The sequence below is a fragment of the Boleophthalmus pectinirostris genome, unplaced genomic scaffold, assembly GCF_026225935.1.
Source record: "Boleophthalmus pectinirostris isolate CB_2022bp ecotype Guang Dong unplaced genomic scaffold, ASM2622593v1 HiC_scaffold_17, whole genome shotgun sequence".
NCBI classification, from domain to species: domain Eukaryota; kingdom Metazoa; phylum Chordata; class Actinopteri; order Gobiiformes; family Gobiidae; genus Boleophthalmus; species Boleophthalmus pectinirostris.
In genome coordinates, this window is record NW_026571115.1 from 11,810,346 (window position 1) to 11,831,666 (window position 21,321).

Consider the following 21,321-nt stretch of genomic DNA (forward strand, 5'->3'; position numbering starts at 1 on the left):
TGTCGTCATTGTAGTTTTTTATATTTCAGTTCATTCTAGAGTTTGTGAAAATGGATGAAGTGTGGGGGAGACACTAATGGTGCATTGTGTAACGTTTCTGGTGGAAGGTCCGTCAAATGCTTTTCTCTATGAAGATGTTATCGCTTTGTCTGGAATATTTCACAGTATGGTATTAAACCTTTCTATATTCATGGAGACCAACCAGCCCAAGTTACAGGTAAGAATGCCTGAGTTTCTAGGCATTATATTGAGAAAATATAAGGTAGACCTGTTAAATGTCATACTGGAACATTCTAGGCAGAGCAATGACATATCCATGGAAACAAGGAGGTGACGGACTCATAGTGTTACATAGTGCACCTTTAAGCAGAGTCTTAGCATAGACTAGACAGATAGTGCTTGACACTAGACTGTTGGCAAATAGCATATTTATGGCAAAAAGAAATTGGTCTTTAGTTTTGGTTTAGGCCTGGTTTAGTCCTGGTTATGAAGATGAGTCATCATAGTTTACATTCATAGCAAGTGACAATTCATAGTTCTCTATATTTTCAGTGGTCAAACAGTGACTCCAAGGCCATCACCTCTTCCTCACGTGCTCTACATCAGCTTCACTGAGTTGTTTGTTGTCATTGTTGTTTCTTATATTATAGTCCATTGTGGGGTTTGTAAACTTAAAATGGATGAAGAGCTGGGGAGACATTAGGCAGTCTCAGAGTATAGACTGACTAATTTTTGAGTAATTTTAAATGTGGAAATGGGAATTGTGATGCTTTTTAAATGAAAGAATGGGAAAATGCATGGTTTGATTGGATAGCTGTATAGTATCCCATTCTCATTTACCTTCTCAAAGTTGTATTTGGGTTGATCGTGCTTGTTTGCGCAATTTTTTTTTTTGTGGCCATACCAGCTTGTCAAATCCTGATCTCGTCATATTTCAGAAACTAAACAAGGCTGGGTCTGTGTAGTACTTGGATGGGAATTCCAGGTGCCACGGCGGGGCACCAGTGGCAAAAACTGTCATTGTGTCCTAAAGCAAGACACTTGCAAGACACACATTGCCTAGTAAGAAAGTGGAGTTTGTGTAAGTGTTGGTGGTGGTTCAAGGGACTGATGACACAGATTAACAGCCTTACTTCTGCCCCAGGGCAGCTATGGCTACTATTGTAGCTTGCCACGACTGAGTGTGGAGTGAATGAATGAAAAATCCATGGCTAGTGTGATCTTCAGCTATCCATAGGAGGTGCCAACTCTTTGTTGTGATGACGTTTACATCATCTCCCATTGGACACCACAGTTATCTTACGCAAAAGTCAGTGAACTTGTTTCTTTTATTAAGTCGTTTTTAGATGAGTATTGCAATTTAAAATATGCAAATTATCACATTGTTTGTTATTGTTTGTTAATCTGCCCGAGGATTGCAGATGGAAGCTAGCTTTAGCTAAATTTGGTATAAATAATTTCTTGTTTTATGAGATTAATGTGTTTACACAGGGTCCTTGTTAAAATAAACCAATAAACTAAACTAGACTCACACTCACAATGCTAATAGAGAAAGCATTCAGAGTGTGCACTACCACCTAATTGCCTCATCTAATCTCCTTATAGGCCACTTGACAGTGCGTATATTATATATATATATATATTTTGGAGTAATTATTTTGGAGTATATCATCTCACTTAACACTTTATTGTTTATGTAGAAATTTTTCCTCTGTATTTGACCCACCCTTCATGCTGCTGAGGTAAAGTGTCAGGAGCTCAGGGATGCATCTCCAGATGTTGAGCTCAGCAAGCCCCAAAGGACATGTTTTTGTCTCATGTATCCTCCCTTAGTCTCACATTCCCACGAACCATAACTTTTCCCTACAGTTGATTGGGAAGCACTGTTGTAGTGTTGAAGAGGGATAAAGGCAAAATGTAACCAGGCAATGCAAAACTCCACACTAACCACAAACTAATCTAAGGTGATACATATTTTGATTTCACATATTTATCCCAGATGCCCTTACTGACCTAACCATATATTGACAATAAAAAATACATGACACACTTTGACATAGTTTGCCTGGATTTGAAATTAAATATTCAAACATATTGCAATTAAAACGAGTCAGTTGTGTAATGATTCATATTTACTATTTTGGAGTTGTGTTCATGACTCAGACTCGTGGGAGGACGAATGCTTCTGTTAATGTTATTCTCATCAGGCCACACAACACTTAAATCAAGACACCAAATTAAGAGAAGTATCACATTTTCTGTTTTTCCCACACACAATCTGAGGTCGTAATCAACACTTGACTAAAATTGTCAACTAAATGTCATTTTCATCCAATTCCATGATGCTACAAAAAGTTAATGAATTGTTTTATATTATGCAAAAGTGATATTTTGAGCTTGTAATCTTGCTTTTAGTTGTGTTCTGTTTCGTATGCACAAGTTTGCTAATCTTACTTGGTCTCTGAAAAAAGGTTGTCAGAAGTATTGGAAATCAGATATTAATCAATACTAAAACTAGTATCGAAACTAGATACTCATTTGAGCAGGTATCGATACTAAAAAAGTCATACACAGATATAAGACCACATGGTAAAATAAAAGAAAGTACTATGATTTAATGTTGAAAATTACATTCTACTGTCTAAAAGAAGAGTGTTTTTATTATCATTATTGTATTGAAATTGAGTTAGAAATGTTAGATTTGAGTTTTGTCACGTTACTAAGTACTATTAGTATATAATGCTCCTGATCTATGCCATGCTTTTCCTGAGTCACTCACTGCTGGTAAATAACTTTGTCAAACTATTATGTCTATTAATATGTATGAATACTTTTGTGAAAGCATCTCCCCATTCCTTTACAGTAAGCTAAGGATGTTGATTAGGTTCCAATCACTATGTCTATTATACAAATGGTCGTGGTAGGAGCATATGGGGCTAACTGAACAGGAAGTAGATGCAGCAGTTGCCTTGACAACAGGGAGGGGCTTCGCGTTGTTTGTGGTGTGACAGGTGGCCGAGCTAAAATCAACAATGGACTGGTGTTTGTCAGTTAGCAATGAGACACACAAGAATAAAGCCGGCAGAGGAGGGTTAGTAATAGGTAAACAGTTAAAGTGAGTCTGCAACCTTCTGTTATTTATGGAGATGTGGTTTTGCCTGGAATGTTCCACAGAATGACCGAAAACTTTGTAATCTTCATGGAGACAAGCTGATGCCTCAAAGTTACATAGTGCACCTTTAAAGTAATTCATTTATTTTACAGTATGATCTGTTTCAATATAGCAGCAACGATGTAAAATGTACCTATCAAGTTTAATGTGGGATTGTAGAAGGTGCCAATTAACATACCCCTCAGTGTTTAGAATTGAAGTAATAAACCGCAATCACAGGCCATCACGAAGGCATTGCTCCGATCTTATCATCATTAGGCTGTTGCCCATTATATGTCCAGCTACGATATCGACTGAACTGATATTTGGAAGCCGACATCTGATCCTGCTAATTTTGTGCCGATATCTGATACCAGTGTATAAGAGCAATCAACATTTTACAGAAAATCATCCTACTTTATTTCAGTAGGTCAGGGATGCACATTACATTATCATTAAAATTTTCAAAAAGTGTAATGATATAACTTAAAAGCTTTTGTACTGGGCACTGAGTGGAAATACATTGTGAAAGTTGCTGAAGTGCTGTGAGTTATGACTTGCCTTTTAACAGCGAGCCTGAACTCTGCTGCCAAATCTGTGGCAGTGAAAAGGATGAAAAATGGAGGTTATTTGAGACATTGATTTTTGGTTTATTCTCAGGTCCCGTGTGCAGGCTGTCGTCAGTGTGGGGACGATAAAACACAAACTAATAGTGGACAGTCTGAGGAGCAAACTGAAAATGGAGTAACTGAACCTATTAGTACAAAATGGAAGTCTTTATGCAGTTTGTTTATAATTGAGTTTAGTTTAATATAGCTATATTATGCTAATTTCTGACCTGTTATAATGTCATCAAAAACATACCTGGAATTATGTTTTGTTTCATTCGCACAAACCCTCTTTTTCTCAAAGGAAGTGCTCCATTGTGATTTTAAATTCTAGCTACACCTTTTCTAGGATCATTTGTGTGATTTCAGCACTGGATTTGCTCATCTCTACTGTACTAAAGGTAAATGGTTGCTGTTAACTTGAAAACTACCACCCCATGACAGCAAGGTGGACCAGAGATTTTTGAGCTTTCGAGATGTAGACAGACTGAAGAATAAAGAATAAAGCATTACATAAACATGGCTTAAAACTCACAAGAATCAATTTTGTGTAATAAAGGACCTTTAGTTTGGTTTTCAGTTGAATTATTAATAATTGTATAATTGTTTTTATGCCATTATATAACCCATGTTGTTTGTCTGACTAGAACTTCTAACTTAGTAAAAATGTTGTGAATTACGTAATTAATATTTAACTAACATCTGATCTGGAGGTATTGGAAATATTTGATCAACAAATGAATACTCTTCACCCGGATTGTCAAAAACTCCAAAAAACACAAAAATCTTGCTAATATTTCTTTTCTTTTTCTTCTCTTTTGTAAATCATTTGATGCGTGTCTGTTCTCACTGGCGCGCAACTATTTCTGAAACTTTTAACAACTTTCACTGGGACTTTTTTCCACCCTACATTTCCATGTTCTTTCCACTCTGTATTTCTAACTCCCTCAATGGAACCTTTTTAATTAGCAGCAAGATCTTAATAGAAATCCCTCATGTGCGCTTGTCTATCGTCTGTATTTTCATAGTGTTTTTTAGCTTCATTTACATATCCCTAGATGTTCCGCTGCATGACATATTAAACATATCTGTATCTCCACAGAAACAAGAAGCTGACGCCACTAGGACAGATCTGTGAAATATCTCAGTGTATTTTTGAGTAGTTAAAAATAATTGAATAAATTTTATATGGATAAGTTTAACGGAACATTTCAGGTAATGCAATAACATCTTTCTGGAGAGAAGCATGTAGTGTACAATCCAACAGAAATGTTACATAGTGCACCTTTATAGTAGTAAGTCATATCAAGCAGAAATATTAGCTTGAATTACACGCCAACGCCAAGGCATCGCTCCATTCCTGCAATCGTAATGTTCCCCAAACCAAGGATGATCCAGTGTTTCCCACAGCACTTTATAGTTTGGACAGCCGCTTTGACAACACTTGCCCCCCACCTTGACTACATCCCTCCGAACATGTCCTCACTTTCACACTTTCACCCCCTCGGTCAACTAACCAATCTGCGGGAAGCACTGTAATCTATACATTTAAAGGTCCTATATTACACAAAATTGACTCTTGTGAGCTTTAAACCATGTTATAATGTTGTTTGTTATCTCATAAAAAACATACCAGGAGTTGTGTTTTGTTTCATTCACACATGTTTGAGTAATCCTGCATTATGAGTCTGTCCACATCTCCAAATCTTAAAATGCTCTTTTCACCTTGTGATGTTATGAAGCAGTTGTTTTAAAGTTAACAGTTACCTTTTGTTTAGCTGCGACTGGAATTTCCAAGGTTGAAATGATCCAAATGATTGTTGTGAAGTTTTATTGAATTTTAAAAACACAGTGGAGTATTTCCTGTATTACCACATGACATTACAAGGTGAAACAGAGGGTTTATGTGTTATGTTCATGCGTGAATGAAAAAAACATAACCCCAGGTATGTTTGTGATGAGGAAACAACATTATAACATAGATCAGGAAATAGCATAATATGGTCCCTTTAAACACAACAGCCATTTTTGAAACTTTGAACTACTTTCTCTTGGACTTTTTTTCCTTTATCCTACATTTCTAATCATGTTATTTCTTCAATGGAATCATTTTTCAATTAACACCAAAATCTTGATAGAATCCCAGGTGTGTGCTTGTCTGCAGTCACAGTTGGTTTTAGCATCATTTACATATGCTGCTTGTCATCCCAACGCAGTCTCACCTCTATTTTAAAATCCACAGCCTGTGACTCACTCTCATCTGTGCGCTCTCCTGTCAGCGCCGCCCACACAACTGAACCTGTCGTATGTGTGAACAGGGAAAGCTCAAAATAAAATACAGCAAGTGGTGTTTAAATTACTCAGCGTGCTTCAAAACTTACATCTACTTCCTGGATTGCGATTTGGGTCAGTTTATGAAAGAGAGTCAAGTTAACACGTTAGGAAAATCATTTGAGCTAACCTGTTGTGCAACTAAACAGAGGAAAACCAAAATACAGGAAGCGGTAAAGTGATCATTTCAGTCCTGGATTTGCTAGTGTCTACTGAACTAAAGGTGAAAGGAGCTGTTATCGTGAAAACTACTGCTTTATCACATCACAAGGTACAACAGAGTATTTTGACTTGACTTTGACTTTGACTTTGGAGACTAATAATGCAGGATTACTTAAGCATGTGAATGAAACAAAACACAACTTCGGGTATGTTTTTGAGGAGATTATAACATTATAACATCAACAATAACATAACAATTTAAAACTCAGAATAGTAAATTTTGTGTAATATACAGGCTTCAAAAGTGATATCTACTTCCCCAGATGTGTTTTGTAATAAGAGTAGCAATTAGGGTCAGTTTATAAAAGAGAGTCAGGTTAGCATGCTCATTAAATAATTGTCTCAGATTTTGTTTAAAAAGCAAGTGGTGTTTAAATTGCTCAGCGCGCTTCAAAAGGTACATCTACCAACTAAATGTTTATTGTGGTAAGAGTAGCAAGGCCAGGTCCGTTTAAGTACGTAAACATAGACAAATCTTTATCTCAGATTTTAGCTCACTTGTTGCCCAACTAAAAATAGGAAAAATAAAATATAGCATTTTTAAGTTCGTGCTGTCTCCGTAGTTTAAACCAGGGCTGGTGATTAAGCAGAAACATTCATCATGACTTTGTCCCTTGTGTTCGCTCTCTGTATTTAATGAACACAAACAAGACTCTTAATCAGTGCCATTTAACACAAACAATAGTGAAATTTCTTCAGTCAGAACTTTGCTACAAACCACATGCTTTTATCAAAGGGTATATTGACTGTAGACCTGCCAACTGAAAATCGTTGATATTTTAAAATGATTACGGTAATTTAAATTTGGTTAACTGCACACTCATCCATAATTTAAACTTTTCTTGATCAGGCAGAGGTGTTTGTATATGCATTTGTCTGCTGATTTTAGATGGAAATATTTTTATGTGTGCATGAAAACTATGACAAATTGAATCTTGATAGTGTTTTGATGTGTATTGTGCACTGCAGACAGGACAGCATCCTAAGTGTATGATCATCTGTATGCTCAGTCATTTTGCTTCATAGATTTTGTTATACTTTTTTCTCAGTGGCCTCTCTGATCCAGCTGTATTTGGCATTGTTCCAGTCCATGGTGTGGTTTTGCAGTGGTTCAGTTGATCAACTATTGAAAAGACCATTTCAGATTAGTTTGAGGGCCTAAAACCTTCTTTTGTTCATGCATGGAGCTGTTGTTTTGTCTGGTATGCTCCATAAAATAGCATAAAATCTCCACGGAGACAAGCAAGTGACTCCACCAAACCACATATTTGAAGCAATAAAGGTAACTGACTAAATAAAAGATAGAGAAAGAACTTTATATCAGACATGATATGAAACATTCCAGGCAAACAGTAACATTTACAAGAAACACACAGATGGATGCTCAGAAAAGTTCCATAGTGCATCTTTAAATTCCCCTAGTAATGCCACTTATGCCTATTCAATGCCTTTATGCCCTATTGTCACCATGCTATGTTACCAGGGAATGCTGCTTCAATAATATTATTTTTAAAGCCCTTATGTGGTTTCCTCTTGTACCCACTTGGCACGCCCACACATGGACCATTAACACTCCTCTTGTTTGCAGTGGAAATGTTGTTATGCATCCAGCCCAGTTCATGTTACAGGAGGGTCCCCTTACACAGACTGAAGACCTGGCCCCCATTATGTCAGTTATGGACCAGTGGATGAGCACAAAGAGGTGCAGAGTTCACTGGGTCACTGTAAATCATTGAACAATTATTACATATTTGATTTAAAAAGCAGAATATACAGTGAAATGATGAACACTTGCTATTGAATAACTGAAAATAAAAAATAAGCGAAATAAAAGTACAGGTATAGTGTATTTCATTTTGTGCTATGCAGCAGCAAAATATGTATTGTTAACCTTGATTTTAGATTTGTTTGTAAAATAAAACAGTATTATTGTAAAATAAAACAGTCACAGTAATATTAGGCAAAGTGGTTATGTGACTTGCCTTGACACAGCAACAGTATGCATTAGAGCCACTGTTGCCCCAGTTTGGCACCTGGTATTCCCAGCCAAGTACTTACCAGGCCTGGCCTTGATTAACTTCCAAGATCATGGGAGATTGAGCATTTGTAAGGAGACATGGCCACTGTTCTGCTGAAACGAATTGCATAAAAAGGTGTATTCTTTCAACAAACAAAGTGATAAAATCTTTTCGTTAGTGGTTCATTTTGGTCCATTTACCTTTGTGAAATGCTTAAAGCTCGGGTTTTTAGCAATTCTGATATATCGCATTAGTAGTATTGTGCCAGTGGATTTCATTGCATCTTCTTACAGTTTATTTCTGTTGTTCTAGGGCTCTGCAGACTCGTACACCAGCCGGCCCTCAGACTCAGACGTGTCCCTGGACGAGGACCCCGAGGCCCTGAGGAAAGAGGCCGATCGACAGGCGCTCGCCACGCTCGAAAAGGCAAAGGTCAGAGGTCAATGTACTGCTATAGTCTAGTGTCATATAACATCTCCCGCATTTTATGTTGAGATTTATAGAGATGTTGTATAATAAATTTTACTTTCATTCACATTGCCCATAAGATTATTATTTTACATTTAGGGTTACACTTTTTAGTTCTTATGATTATTTTGTGGTGTGTATAATTGCATATTGCACATGCATATTTTACTTCCTGCTTCAGACCAAACCAGTGGCTTTTGCGGTGCGAACAAATGTTGGGTACAACCCTGGTCCCAGTGATGATGTCCCGGTGCAGGGCATGGCCATCTCCTTCGAAGCCAAAGACTTCCTCCACATCAAAGAGGTTTGTACTGCCATTTGGATATTATTTTTTGGTTGGAATGTCCCAGCATGGCATTAAACGTATCCATCTTGCATTTGCTCATTAATATGGGTTTTTATTGACCTAAAAACTTGCATTCTTATTCTTTTTACTGTGAGCAAGGTAGCCTCTCCACAGATCTGACTGATCTGATTAGCCTTGCGTTGTTGCATGTCTGTCTACATGGAAATAGACAAGTGTGTAGAGCAGGCAAAGCATTAACATTTTTGTGGAAACACCAGCTGTACCCTCTTAGAGAAAGGTTACATAGTAGACCTTTAAATGATAAAACAAATAGAGGGTTTTGGATATGGCTAAAATACTTTACTTTGGCAGTAACACTGTTATTATCAATTATCTCAGTATGCTTTTACATGTTTCATTTCCCTTTACAGAAGTACAATAATGACTGGTGGATTGGGCGCCTGGTGAAGGAGGGCTGTGAGGTGGGCTTCATCCCGAGTCCTGTCAAACTAGAAAACACTCGACTTCTGCAGGAGCAAAGGATGAGACAGAACCGCCTTAGCTCCAGGTAACACAACAACACTGATTTGCCTCATTAGAAGTCCCTAAATCTCATTTTTAGTGAGGTATGTCTCAGCTTTGACGTGAGAATTGACCCAAACAAACGCTCAGTCTGCCGTCTATCAGATCATCCCCAGGGAGACCAGCTACACCTTTCTATCACTTATAATGAGAGTCGATCAGACAGAGGCCAAAACTTCCCAGCTTTACAAAGACCCCAGCCAATTTTGTTTGTGCTCCAAAGAGTTCAGAAAAAGATTTGGTTTGAGAGTCTTTTTGTTTTAGTCAGATGTTTTAGGAAAAATAGGACATAATGGTGAGGAGATTAAGATTGTGTTTGTGTTACATCACAACATTTTAAATAGCCCATTACGTTAGAATTGAGCTGGCGCTAATCATTTTATGTGAGAATTTGTGATATAAAGGTTACAATGCAGATGCTTTGACCAATTTTTTATGGTTAATTAGTTTGCACTAGGTTCAATCTGTCAGGTATGAAATAACACTCTAAGTCTGAAAAAAAGAACCTAATAACATAGAATATCAGAAGACCAAATGAATCTCATTGGACTAAGGTTCAATCATTTTTTCAAACTGTGGGATTCTTGTCAGTTGAAAGGGCTTTAAGTCATAAGCTTGATATGAAACTAACAAAATGATCAGGTTCATTTAGTCTTTCTTGCAAAAACATTGAATCTTCCATAAATTTATATAGGCCCCTGCGCTCTGTCTAAAATTATGACATGAACAAATCCAAGAACATTTTGGGACAGAAATAGTGACTCTTTCAGTATTTTATCGCAACACTGAACTACTCTTGTGAAATGCATAAAACTGTACACTTCTTTTCTACTGACAGTAAATCTGGTGGAAGTTCTAGTCTGGACGTTGCCACAGGAACACGCCGACCTACTCCACCGGGCACAGGTAAAGAGTCACGGTCATCCAGGGGTTATGAACATGTAATCCCAGGTTTACAGAAAGCTGAATGACTGATATTATGATGGAGGTTTTCATGGAGATTTTTTGTAGTGTTGCATTTAAAGCCCCCAGATGCAACTTCATATTTTCTGTTAATATTTGTGTATAAGCAGGATTATTACCCTGTCATAACCAATACACACTGCAGGTCCTAGGGATTCCATTTTAAACTCTGACACAACACTAGCCACAATTTCTTTTTATTGCTTTTATCTACCCAGTTAAAACATATATGGCCCTGCAGCTTTCTTTACCTCTTACCTTATCTTTCCTATAACTTTCTGCACTGTTTCTGTATTGTTGTGCAGTTTTGTTTTTGTTTCCAAATCATTTTAATTACTTTTTTTTTCTATTTTTGTGACACTCTTTTGTCTTTTTCAGTTGGGTTTAAAACTGCATGCCCACCCACTGTTCCAAAAGTTAATTTGCCATTCATTTGTTCCACAGATGTTTTTAAAAATCTGTGTGCTTAAAAACCTTAGTGTTGGGTAATTGAATAAAGGGTAACTAAAGACCACCAGATCAAGCTTATAAATTCTGTTAAAGTAGTGATCTAAAATTTGATAAATGATAAATGATGATCATTGGTCTCTTCACATGTAGTTAGCCTTTGTTATTTTTCTAAATTCCAAATATACAGATTTTTCAAAAAGTGCAGGAGAAAATGTATATGAAATGTACGTGGGTGGGCACTGCAGAGCTCTGTGTTATTTTCTAGCTATCTCTAGAGATGGGCAATTTTGTAAAAAATGATCTTTACTATCCAACTGACAATCATAAGATATTTTTGGAAAGCCTAGGTGCTACGAGTCTTTAAATTGAAGATATAACACTATTTTCTGATCTATGTTATTATGTTGTTTCCTCAAAACAAACATACCTGGAGTTGTGTTTTGTTTTATTCACACATATTTAACACACAAACCTGCATATTTAGGCTAAGTTCTTTTCTCAAACAGAAAATCCCAATCGTCCAGGTAGGATCCATGGCAAAGGAGAAATTGAGTGCTGCCACTGGATTTTTTGATCAAAAAACCTTGATGACGTATTTGATCAAAAAAACTTCCAGTTGACAGAATTGAATTTTTCCTTTGTCATGTGCTAATGCTGCTCCAGGGCTGTTTTAAATTCCATATTCCATAATTTGAATAATTTCAGCCGTGGAAATGCTAACTTTAAATCTACAACTTCATAATATCACAAGATGGAACAGACCATTTTGAGCTTTAGAAATGTAGACAGATTAATGATGCTGTATCAGTCAAATGTGTGAATAAAACAAAACACAACTCCAGGTACGGTAAGTTTCTGAGAATATAACAACATTGTAACATGGTTTAAAGCTCACAGGAGTCAATTTAGTATAATATATGACCTTTTAAATATTAGACTATGGTGAATGAACTGTTAAATCAATTTTTTTGCTGGGTTACAGATGATATTATAACATTCTATAGGCTAATAATTAGTACAGTAATTTAGTATTGTTAAAAGTCATATATTGAGTTGTAATAGCTAGTCCAAAGGTTTACTGACTAGTCATTAATAGAAATTATCAGGTTAATTATTTGTGAATTTACCTTTTGGGTATGAGATCATTCAGACTTTTGTCTGAAGATTACAACACAAGTTTTATTCCATTTTAAACAGCATTTTAAGTTTTGTATTTTATTTTAACAATATGGATAGATAGATAGATACTTTTTTTTTTATCTCAAATCAAATTCACAAATAATTCACAATATATTCATTATTAAAATTTAACATATCTCCAAAACAATTCACAATAATACTGATCATTTGATATATTGCCCGCCTCTATCTTCATTTCATCTTCCTTTTTCTGTCCCTTATTTCTTGTATTTTCTTTTCCTTTCTCTTTCATCTCTGCTTCATTATCACCACTGCACATACTCAGTCCACCCCGATGCCAGTTTTGAAATAGACTCAGTGGACCTGGAAGCAGAGGACTCCATGGATTTAATGGGAGAACCACGCTCCCCCAAAAGTCTGTCAGGGAGCGTGACTTCTCCCCATCAGGCCAACATCCACCGCCTCCCCTTTTTTAAGAAGGTAATGCAGAGACCAGGGCTGTATCATGCACAGAAACATGTCCTGGGGTAGTACTGGCTTTGCTATCTACTGCATCCATACTGTAACCATGGAAACCTCTAACCAGGAACAGATACAAGGTGTATTAAACTCAAATTTAGCCATTTGTTAGGCTTTAATTGGTGGTGATTTTGTTATAGTTGAAATGTGTGTAATAGTTCTGGGTATAGACGACAATGGTGCAGATTCATGTATTGTGCTGATAAATAGCATTATTATTTGATTGGTCAGTTATTAAAAACAAGTTAGAGGCATTGTATTGTCCAAAAGAGGTTATAAAAAATAGAAAAAAATATATAAGTATGGTGTGATTATTGCATTATTGTTTAGCATTATGTAAAAAAAATAAAAATAAATAAATAATAGAAATTATTACCATGGAAAATTATAAGTATTAGTACAGTTAATGTAGACAATGGGGCTTAACATTTGTCCCATACACTCAATACAATACAACAATAAAATGATGACTATTTAAATACATTATGTCACCAGTATTTTCTGGATAACATGTATAATTAAATTTAATTCAAACTAAAACTTTAAAAGGCACCACAGAAGTCTAACCAGCTATAAGACAATAGCATAACAAATAATTGATACTTTGCAACTGATGTCATCAACATTTTCTGGGGGAATGATACTAACTGTAGGCACTGCTCTGACTGAAGCTCTGTTAATCATGTTAGAACACAATCTGAGCTGATTTAATCGGAACTACAGCAAATGTAGTAGTAATATTAATATAATAGTAGTAGTAGTAGTAGTATGCTTTGTGCTGTTAAACAAGTCTCTCACACTTAAGAGGCACAAGTTAGCGGAAACTTTTTTGGCAGTGTTTGCTGACATGTCTCCAAGATAACTCCTGAACATTCTGCCAATAGAGATACATGTAGAACACCCCCAGCATGATGTCACTGCAAAGTATCAATTTGAATATCTCACATGACACATATCTACCCCCAAATGGTGAAAATGAGTTTGACACACCTGGTCTTTCTAACCTTATGTAACCTTTTCTCTCCTTATCTAACCTCATCTTATTTTTGTAGTCGTTGCAGTGGAGGCGTTGAACTAACTAAAATGGCTGCCGCTCCTGCCTGTGCCTATCTGTCTCTATATCTATCTCTGTAAACACTGGTGTCTCTTCCTTTGAATCAATAGAACCAGATCTTGTCCCAAACCAGCATCTTTAATCCAAATCTGTCACTAACCGAAATGTCCCTCTTGTCTTTTGTCTCGTCTTCTTTTCTCTTTTGTTTAATTTGGTTCGGTCTTGTGCCTGGCTGCTGTTTGTGTGGAATGACAATGATGTAGGTGGTCCAGCTAAACAGAAGCAGAAATCGGTGAGTGTCTAATCTTTACTAACAACTAACATGGGATTAACAATGTGTCCTCTATCTCTGTTTGCTTTTCCAAAACTTTCAAGTTTAGATTAGAAAACAAAACAGAAGACTATTGTTGTTATTGTAGTAGTAGTTCCGATAAAAGTAGTAGTAGTAGTATTTTTGGTTTAGAAACAATGTGTCTTCAAGAGATATAGTAGTAGTTGTTGTTGTAGTTGTAGTAGTAGTGGGATAATATATAAACTCATAAACTATTTTTTTCTTTGTTGGTTTCTTTGTTGGCAGCAGTCTGTCTAAAATTTATAACAGCCGTTATTGTCCACAAAAGCAAATAAAGCACCATATGCTAAGCATCTTCCTCAAGACAAGCTTCTGCTGTTGCTATACTCTTAATATGTCAATGATATATGGTTATCTATGACAGAAATATACCAGTTTTAGTTCATTTCTGAACTTCTGTATGATAGTCAGTTAATACAGTTTATATTCAGAAATGAATCGATACTATACTAGTATCAAAACTAGATATTTATTTGAACAAGTATCAATAATGAAAAAAACATGAGAAAATTTGAACTTTCCTGAACAGTAATCTTGAGCTTTATCAGAACTTATATCACATGGTACCATGGAGAAAGTGCTATTATTTTGTGTTGAAATAATATGAAATTTTAGTATCTCAAAAATAAAAATCAGTTCTGTCAATTTAACCAAAGTTTTAGACAGTTTTGACAGAACAGATTTTTCCTTTTGCTTTGGATCATACCTGGATGACTGAGGGATTACACAGAAATTTCAGTATGGCATCAACAACACTATCTTGACACCTGTCACTGAGCCAAACACACATTTTTGCATCACTACGTAGTGCCTGTCTGTAGCAGGTGCAGGTGTAGAATGGTGACAGACCTGGTTAGTCAGATCGCCGTGGTAACGCACCCTGACGGCCTCTCATTTGCGCCGGAGACAGATGCTTTGATTTGTGACACAGTCCACAGATCACGTTGTCAGCCTCATTTGAACTGCTCACCAAACACATCACTGTAACATACACTGAGTGGGAGGCTGCAACTGTCTTTGTTTAAAATGTCAACACTCTGATCCCAATATAGATTTATAGTCACATTTCTTTATAATGCAGTTAGTGTCATCACAATAAAGCAGAGCTGTCCACAGCTTTTTCATCAAGGGATGAAGCAGTGGGCTACAGACTGGTGGTCAGTACAGTGAATACATAGACTGTATAAAGAAGTGAACTAAGGAACTGTCATGTCACCCATAGTGTTCAGCTCCAGTCAAAATGAAGCTCATGAAACTAACAGATATGGGGCAATTTTGGAGTGTAGTTCCATATTAGGATTAGGAATTGATTTATGAACAAAATAGTGGAATAAAAACACCAGAAGGAGGTACAGCCGGGTTAATGTGAACATTTTAAGACCAAAATTATGAGCCTGAACTATGACTGCAGCAGTTAGCCAGAAGCACCTCCATTGCTAGTGGCTAGTGGGTGAGCTGATTTATAAAGTTAATGTAATTTTAGGGCCTGTTTACACGAGAACGCTTGCGGGTAAAAACGACAAAATATTTTTTTGGAAGTGCCTTTCATTTAGACGATGACTGCATTTTTGGGGCTTAAAAATGTAAAAATCTGAAAACACCCTTCAGAGTGGAAAAGTTGAATACACTCCGCTGTAGTGTTTCCGTCTACACTGCCCAAGACGCAAAACTCTGGTCAGATCTGCTCACGATGCGTATGCATTTACGTCACATACATACAGTACACAGAAACAAACATGTTGGATGGCTTGCATACCCCAATCAAATTCTACACATTTTTGCATCACTATATACACGCAGATTTCCTGGAAATGCTTGTCTAAACACGGAATAAAAAGTGAAAGTGCGACTCTACTTTTGCATCTTCTGTTTAGACTGTCATCATATAAATGTAGCTTTATGGACAAAACATTAAGTAATGAATGAATGGAAGAAAAATACATGTTTATGAACATTCTGCCATACACATACATGTAGAACACCCCCAGTGTGATGTCACGGCAAAGTATCAATAGTTTGTTTGATAGTTTAGTCCCGCTTTAGACCTGATTATATCTCAACTCATTTAGTTTTTTAAAATGTTTTGCAAATACTAGAATTTCTGACGCTGGAATACTTAACACAAACCACTGTGGCATTTCTGTGAGTTACTTTTTATTCACAAACTGTTCACGGCAATATCATTGAACCTATGACTTCATTTAGCATTTTTAGCCGTTTTCAAATTCAAACCATCTTTTACACTTTGGTCACATCGTGCTCTTTTCCAGACAAGAGCCTTTTAGAATAATTTACAATATAGTTTTAGCCTGTATGAAATGAATACAAATGAGATGGGCTCCTTTATGTAATAGAGCTGCAGCCACTCCAGTCCACTGTGCTGCCCCACATTTAGAAGCTATTCTGCTTGAAAGGGGTGAAATTAAACATATTTATCTTGGTTCTAATAGTCTAATTTCTTCTCATTTAAAGGGCCCCTATCACACTATTTTCTGATCTATGTTATAATGTTGTTTTCTCCTCACAAACATACATGGAGTTGTGTTTTGTTTCACTCACACATTTTTAACACACAACTCCTGCATATTTAGCTGAGTTCTTCTCTCAAACAGAAAACACTATTCCACCTTGCGATGTCATGTGGTGACACAGGAAGTGCTCCACTGTGTTTTTAAACTCCATACCCCTTCACAAGAATCATTTGGATCATTTCAGCCTTGGTATTGGCAATCCTTACTGAACCAAAGGTAAACGGTAGATGTACACAGACTAATAATGAAGGATTACTCAAATGTGTGAGTACAACAAATCTAACTCTGGATATTTTTTGATGAAGGGTCCGGTCAAGCGGTAACGGAGGGAAACAGGGGCAGATTTTTTACATTCAAATAGCTCTTATTCATAAACTAGAGGGACTATTGAAATAAGTAAAGTATCAGAATGTAGGAAAGAGTTAACACTCCAACAGGGTAAAGTTAACCCTGCGATATTTTTTCAAGTTGTTGACAAAAAATTTAAAAACTCATGTCGGTAATGGAGAGAATGAAATATGCAGCTCTTTTTGGGCAATAAATACAAACAGCGATAACTAGCGGTTCTCATTTACATATCCTTAACAAACTGGTTTGAATATTTGCTTCATATAGTTTTCTACCATATGGTACAAGATTAGGTTGAAAAACCTCTTACTTTTTGAGTAATGAGATTTTTTATTAAGAAAGGTCATGGTAACGGAGGGAAAAGTAATGGAGGGAAAATTGTGCAAGCAAGTAGAAGGTGCATGATTTTGCATAATTTTTCAGCTTTTTTCTTCCGAAAACTTTAATATTACTAAAATGAAAGGTAACTATTTGTATAAAATATGTCAGTCCTTCCAAGCAAATTTTTATCATTTTAAATACATTTTTTTTTGAAAAATCATGTACCTTCATCAACAGTTCAAAGATCGAATAACACAAGATATGATGAAATACATCCATTTATTTACATGATTTGCAGGTCTTTGAAATTTGGGAAATAATTTTTGTTCCATGTTGCATACATGGTCTGTTTAAAACGTATGTAACTTTAGAACCAAAAATGGTACAGAAAAAAGGTAAACAGTTTCATAAACTAGAGTACATATGCTATCTGTTGAATACATTTTTATATCAGATGCATTAACTTGAATTTTTGGCCTTGCTGTTTACTTCTGCTTGACCAAGCCCTGAGGTAACAACATTTTAACATGTCTTAAAGCTCAGAAGTCAATCTTGCTTAATATGGGCCCTTTAAGTTATGCTGTTTTTACAGTGTGCTTAGAGGAACAGAGGAGGCAGCGTGCTACAAATGGATTAAGCAAAATAAAAACATCAAAGAAAGAATCTATCAGTATTTCCTCTTATCCCGCTGTGTGAATGGGCTTCTCTCAATTGGATTTAAAGGCAAGAGATGCAAATATCTTATGCATTATGTTTTCACGATTTAAAATGGAGGCATATGTCCTGCTCATGCTGCTATTGGGTTGTGTGGGTGTTCGGTATAAGTCACACTGTCAGATCTGAGATTGCATTTACATTGGAAAAGCCTGAGGGAAATCGCAATGCTTTACTATGGCATTATATAAACACGATTTTTCTAGACCACATAAACTACCATATTTTTTTTTCTCTGTTCAGATTTCTTCTCTTAAATAAATAATAATGGAAGACGCAATGTACAGAATGTAAAGTAAAAGTAACAAGAGGCTCAGAGTTTCATCAAAACAGTTAGATCTGCAGTTGTGAATATGTTGTGATGGTATGCATTTGGACTAGTTCAGGGGTAAATTCTCTGCCCATACATCTTAATATGGTGAAAACACTGACCTTCTGTTTGTAATTAGTATCTAGATACTAAACTACATGAAAATGAAATAATTAAAATGTGCTATATTACACAAAATGGATTTTTGTGAGCCATGATACAATGCTGTTACCTTGTCAAATAATTAAGCGGAGTTGCCTTTTGTTTTTTGAGTACCATAATAATTATTAATTTGTCTCCATCTTCAAAACTCAAAATGCTCTGTTCTGCCTTGAAGTGGTGGTTTTCAAATTAGCAACTACCTTTTATCTTTAGTTCAGTAGAGACTGATAATTCTAGATCTGAACTCTTACCAAATGATTCTAGTGAAGGTGTCTGTAGTTTAAAACCACAGTGGAGCTTTCTGTGTTACAACATGACATCACAAGGTAGAAAAGAGTGTTTTCTGTTTGAGAGAAGAACTCGTCTTAAATATGCAGGGATGGTGTATTATACATGTGTGAATGAAACAAAACACAAATCCAGGTATGTTTGTGATGAGGACACAATATTGTAACAGATCAGAAAATAGCATAATATGGGCCCTTTAAAACGGCTATAAGATATTTAAACCAAGTGTTAAAAGCTTTACACATTTTCTAATTCTTGATTAAATTTAATATTCATGACTTTCAAGTGATGAAAAATGTGCCCCTTTGTCATAGCAATTAACAATTCTGAACAAAATATCATATCTTCAAAAGTAGGTCAAAAGTCCTACAAATGGCGGTCATGAATTAGAAAAAACGCATTAGACTGACAGATTAGGCAGTAGCTCTGGTTTAATTCCCAGACACACTTCTCACTTTGGTGCAAATGAAACGTGAAGCGTCAGAGCGTTACTATAAATCCACTGTCACGAACGCCTCATTTTAATTAGTTCTGTTTTAATTAGACTCAAAGAAAAGAAAGAGGAGAGAGATACGGAGGGAGAGAAAGAGGGAGAGTGACAGAGAGGGAAAGGAGGAGGACAGGGAGAGAGAGAAACAAAGAGAGGAGAGAGAGGTGGGGATTGATCTTGGCTCCTGAACATTCGTAAGCCGTCAATAAAATAAATGGACTTCAGTGCGCTGTCTGAAAGCCCAACATCTATCAATCTGTGTTATAGACAGAGGGTAGAGAGGCCATTTCAATGTGATGTATGCTCAGGCTAAAACCATCTGAATGTATAGAGCTTATTTATTTATTCTATAATGTACCAGCAGAAGTGAGGAGCCAAAAACTGCACTTAAGGTAGAGTTCAGTTACTTAATACTGAAGCAGAAGTATAAAATAGTGGCCCAGGAAAGTGATTAAACAAGTATATATAATCAAGTAAGTAACTGTCTAGACTTAACATGTCAAAAAATGAAGCACAGTGTTCAAAGTATTTAAAGGGGCCATATTACACTATTTTCTGATCTATGTTATAATAATGTTTCCTCATCAAAACATACCTGCAGTTGTGTTTTGTTTCATTCACACGTTCAACACACAAACCTGGCATATTTAAGATGAGTTCTTCTCACAAACAGAAAACACTCTGTTCCACATTGTGCTAACTTGAAAACTACCACCATAGGACATCACCAGGTGGAACAGAGCATTTAGAGCTTTGGAGATGTAGACAATGAACAATGAAATAAAGCACATCTCCAATTATGCTTTTGAGGTGGTAACAACAGTTTAAAACTGTAGAGACACAAGTTCTGTTTCTCGAGTAGGATGGATGACAAGTGTGGTGTCAGAAATTGAATGTTTTAAATTTTATGAAAGAGTTATTCAAGCAAATGTCTGAAAGCCCATCCATCAATCTGAGAGTAACAGCAGAGCAGCGAAATCGACAGAGCAGAGAGAGGGCATTTTGTGGAGTTCAGTTTGATTTATGTTCTGGGTAAAACCATCTGAATATATAGGCTGTAGTTTATACAGTATAACGTACCAGGGCCTTAACGTGACCATGTGATGTGTTTTTCTCAGATGGAGCACGTGCCTCCGTACGATGTGGTCCCGTCAATGAGACCCATCATCTTAGTCGGACCCTCGCTCAAAGGATATGAGGTAAACAGTTGTATATTTAATAAACTTATTTTTAAAATGTACTTAAAGAGTAAAAAGTTAAAGTATTTTGCATGGATTTTGAGGTCTTATAAAGCTTCAAATGTAGTGATTTTGTTTTAGATTTGTGCTGAATTTTCTTCAGCAGAAACAAGTGAATCAATACTTTTTTTCTAGCTGTTTTTATTTTTTGTATATTTTTGTTTGCTCAAACTACAAAAAGGTGCTCCCCCCAGGCTTTTCTGCAGGTCTCAAACTATAAGAAAAATACTTTTACTTTTCAGTCCTGTTCAATAGTGTAGTGGAGTAGAAAGTTCAGATACCTGCTCTAAAATGGAGTGAATCAAAAATAAAAAATATATTTAAGTAAAGTCCAGATGTATAGTACTTTACTACTTTTACTTTGTTACATTCTACCACTGTTCAAATGGTATTCATTTACTACTAAAGCATATATCTTTCAAAATGTAGAATTAGATTATGGCTATAACCTTGATGGCAAAGACTGATAACTGTTTATAGTCTAAGGGTAGAATCTTCCTATAGTACTGTATGAAGCATAGCAATTATTCAAGACCACAAACTTCAATACTAGCCTATATGACCAACATTGTCTGTACTTTCTAATGTAACATGTATTCCTGACTCATTTCTCTTTGTATGCTTAGAGATTGATTTCTTGAATTATATGTTGTTTTATTTGTTGTTACTTTAGGTGACAGACATGATGCAAAAGGCACTCTTTGACTTCCTGAAACACAAGTTTGAGGGCAGGTAAGACCAAGACACCTGTACTTTCAATTTAACCATTACTAGA

The 21,321-nt window shown here is 36.1% G+C and overlaps 1 protein-coding gene across 4 annotated transcripts in view; it reads left to right on the plus strand.

Moving 5' to 3' along the window:
- cacnb1 (calcium channel, voltage-dependent, beta 1 subunit) overlaps nucleotides 1–21,321 on the plus strand; it is a 75,232-nt gene that overhangs the window by 38,333 nt on the left and 15,578 nt on the right. For 2 of the 4 annotated variants that reach the window (XM_055152848.1, XM_055152850.1), the window contains exons 3-9: nucleotides 8,643–8,762; nucleotides 8,980–9,102; nucleotides 9,516–9,652; nucleotides 10,505–10,572; nucleotides 12,545–12,699; nucleotides 20,427–20,507; nucleotides 21,220–21,278. In XM_055152848.1, coding sequence (XP_055008823.1) covers nucleotides 8,643–8,762; nucleotides 8,980–9,102; nucleotides 9,516–9,652; nucleotides 10,505–10,572; nucleotides 12,545–12,699; nucleotides 20,427–20,507; nucleotides 21,220–21,278 — 743 coding nt within the window. Of the gene's footprint in view, nucleotides 1–8,642; nucleotides 8,763–8,979; nucleotides 9,103–9,515; nucleotides 9,653–10,504; nucleotides 10,573–12,544; nucleotides 12,700–14,055; nucleotides 14,085–20,426; nucleotides 20,508–21,219; nucleotides 21,279–21,321 lie in introns of all 4 variants that reach the window. The other 2 variants (XM_055152849.1, XM_055152851.1) reach the window with 1 other exon arrangement.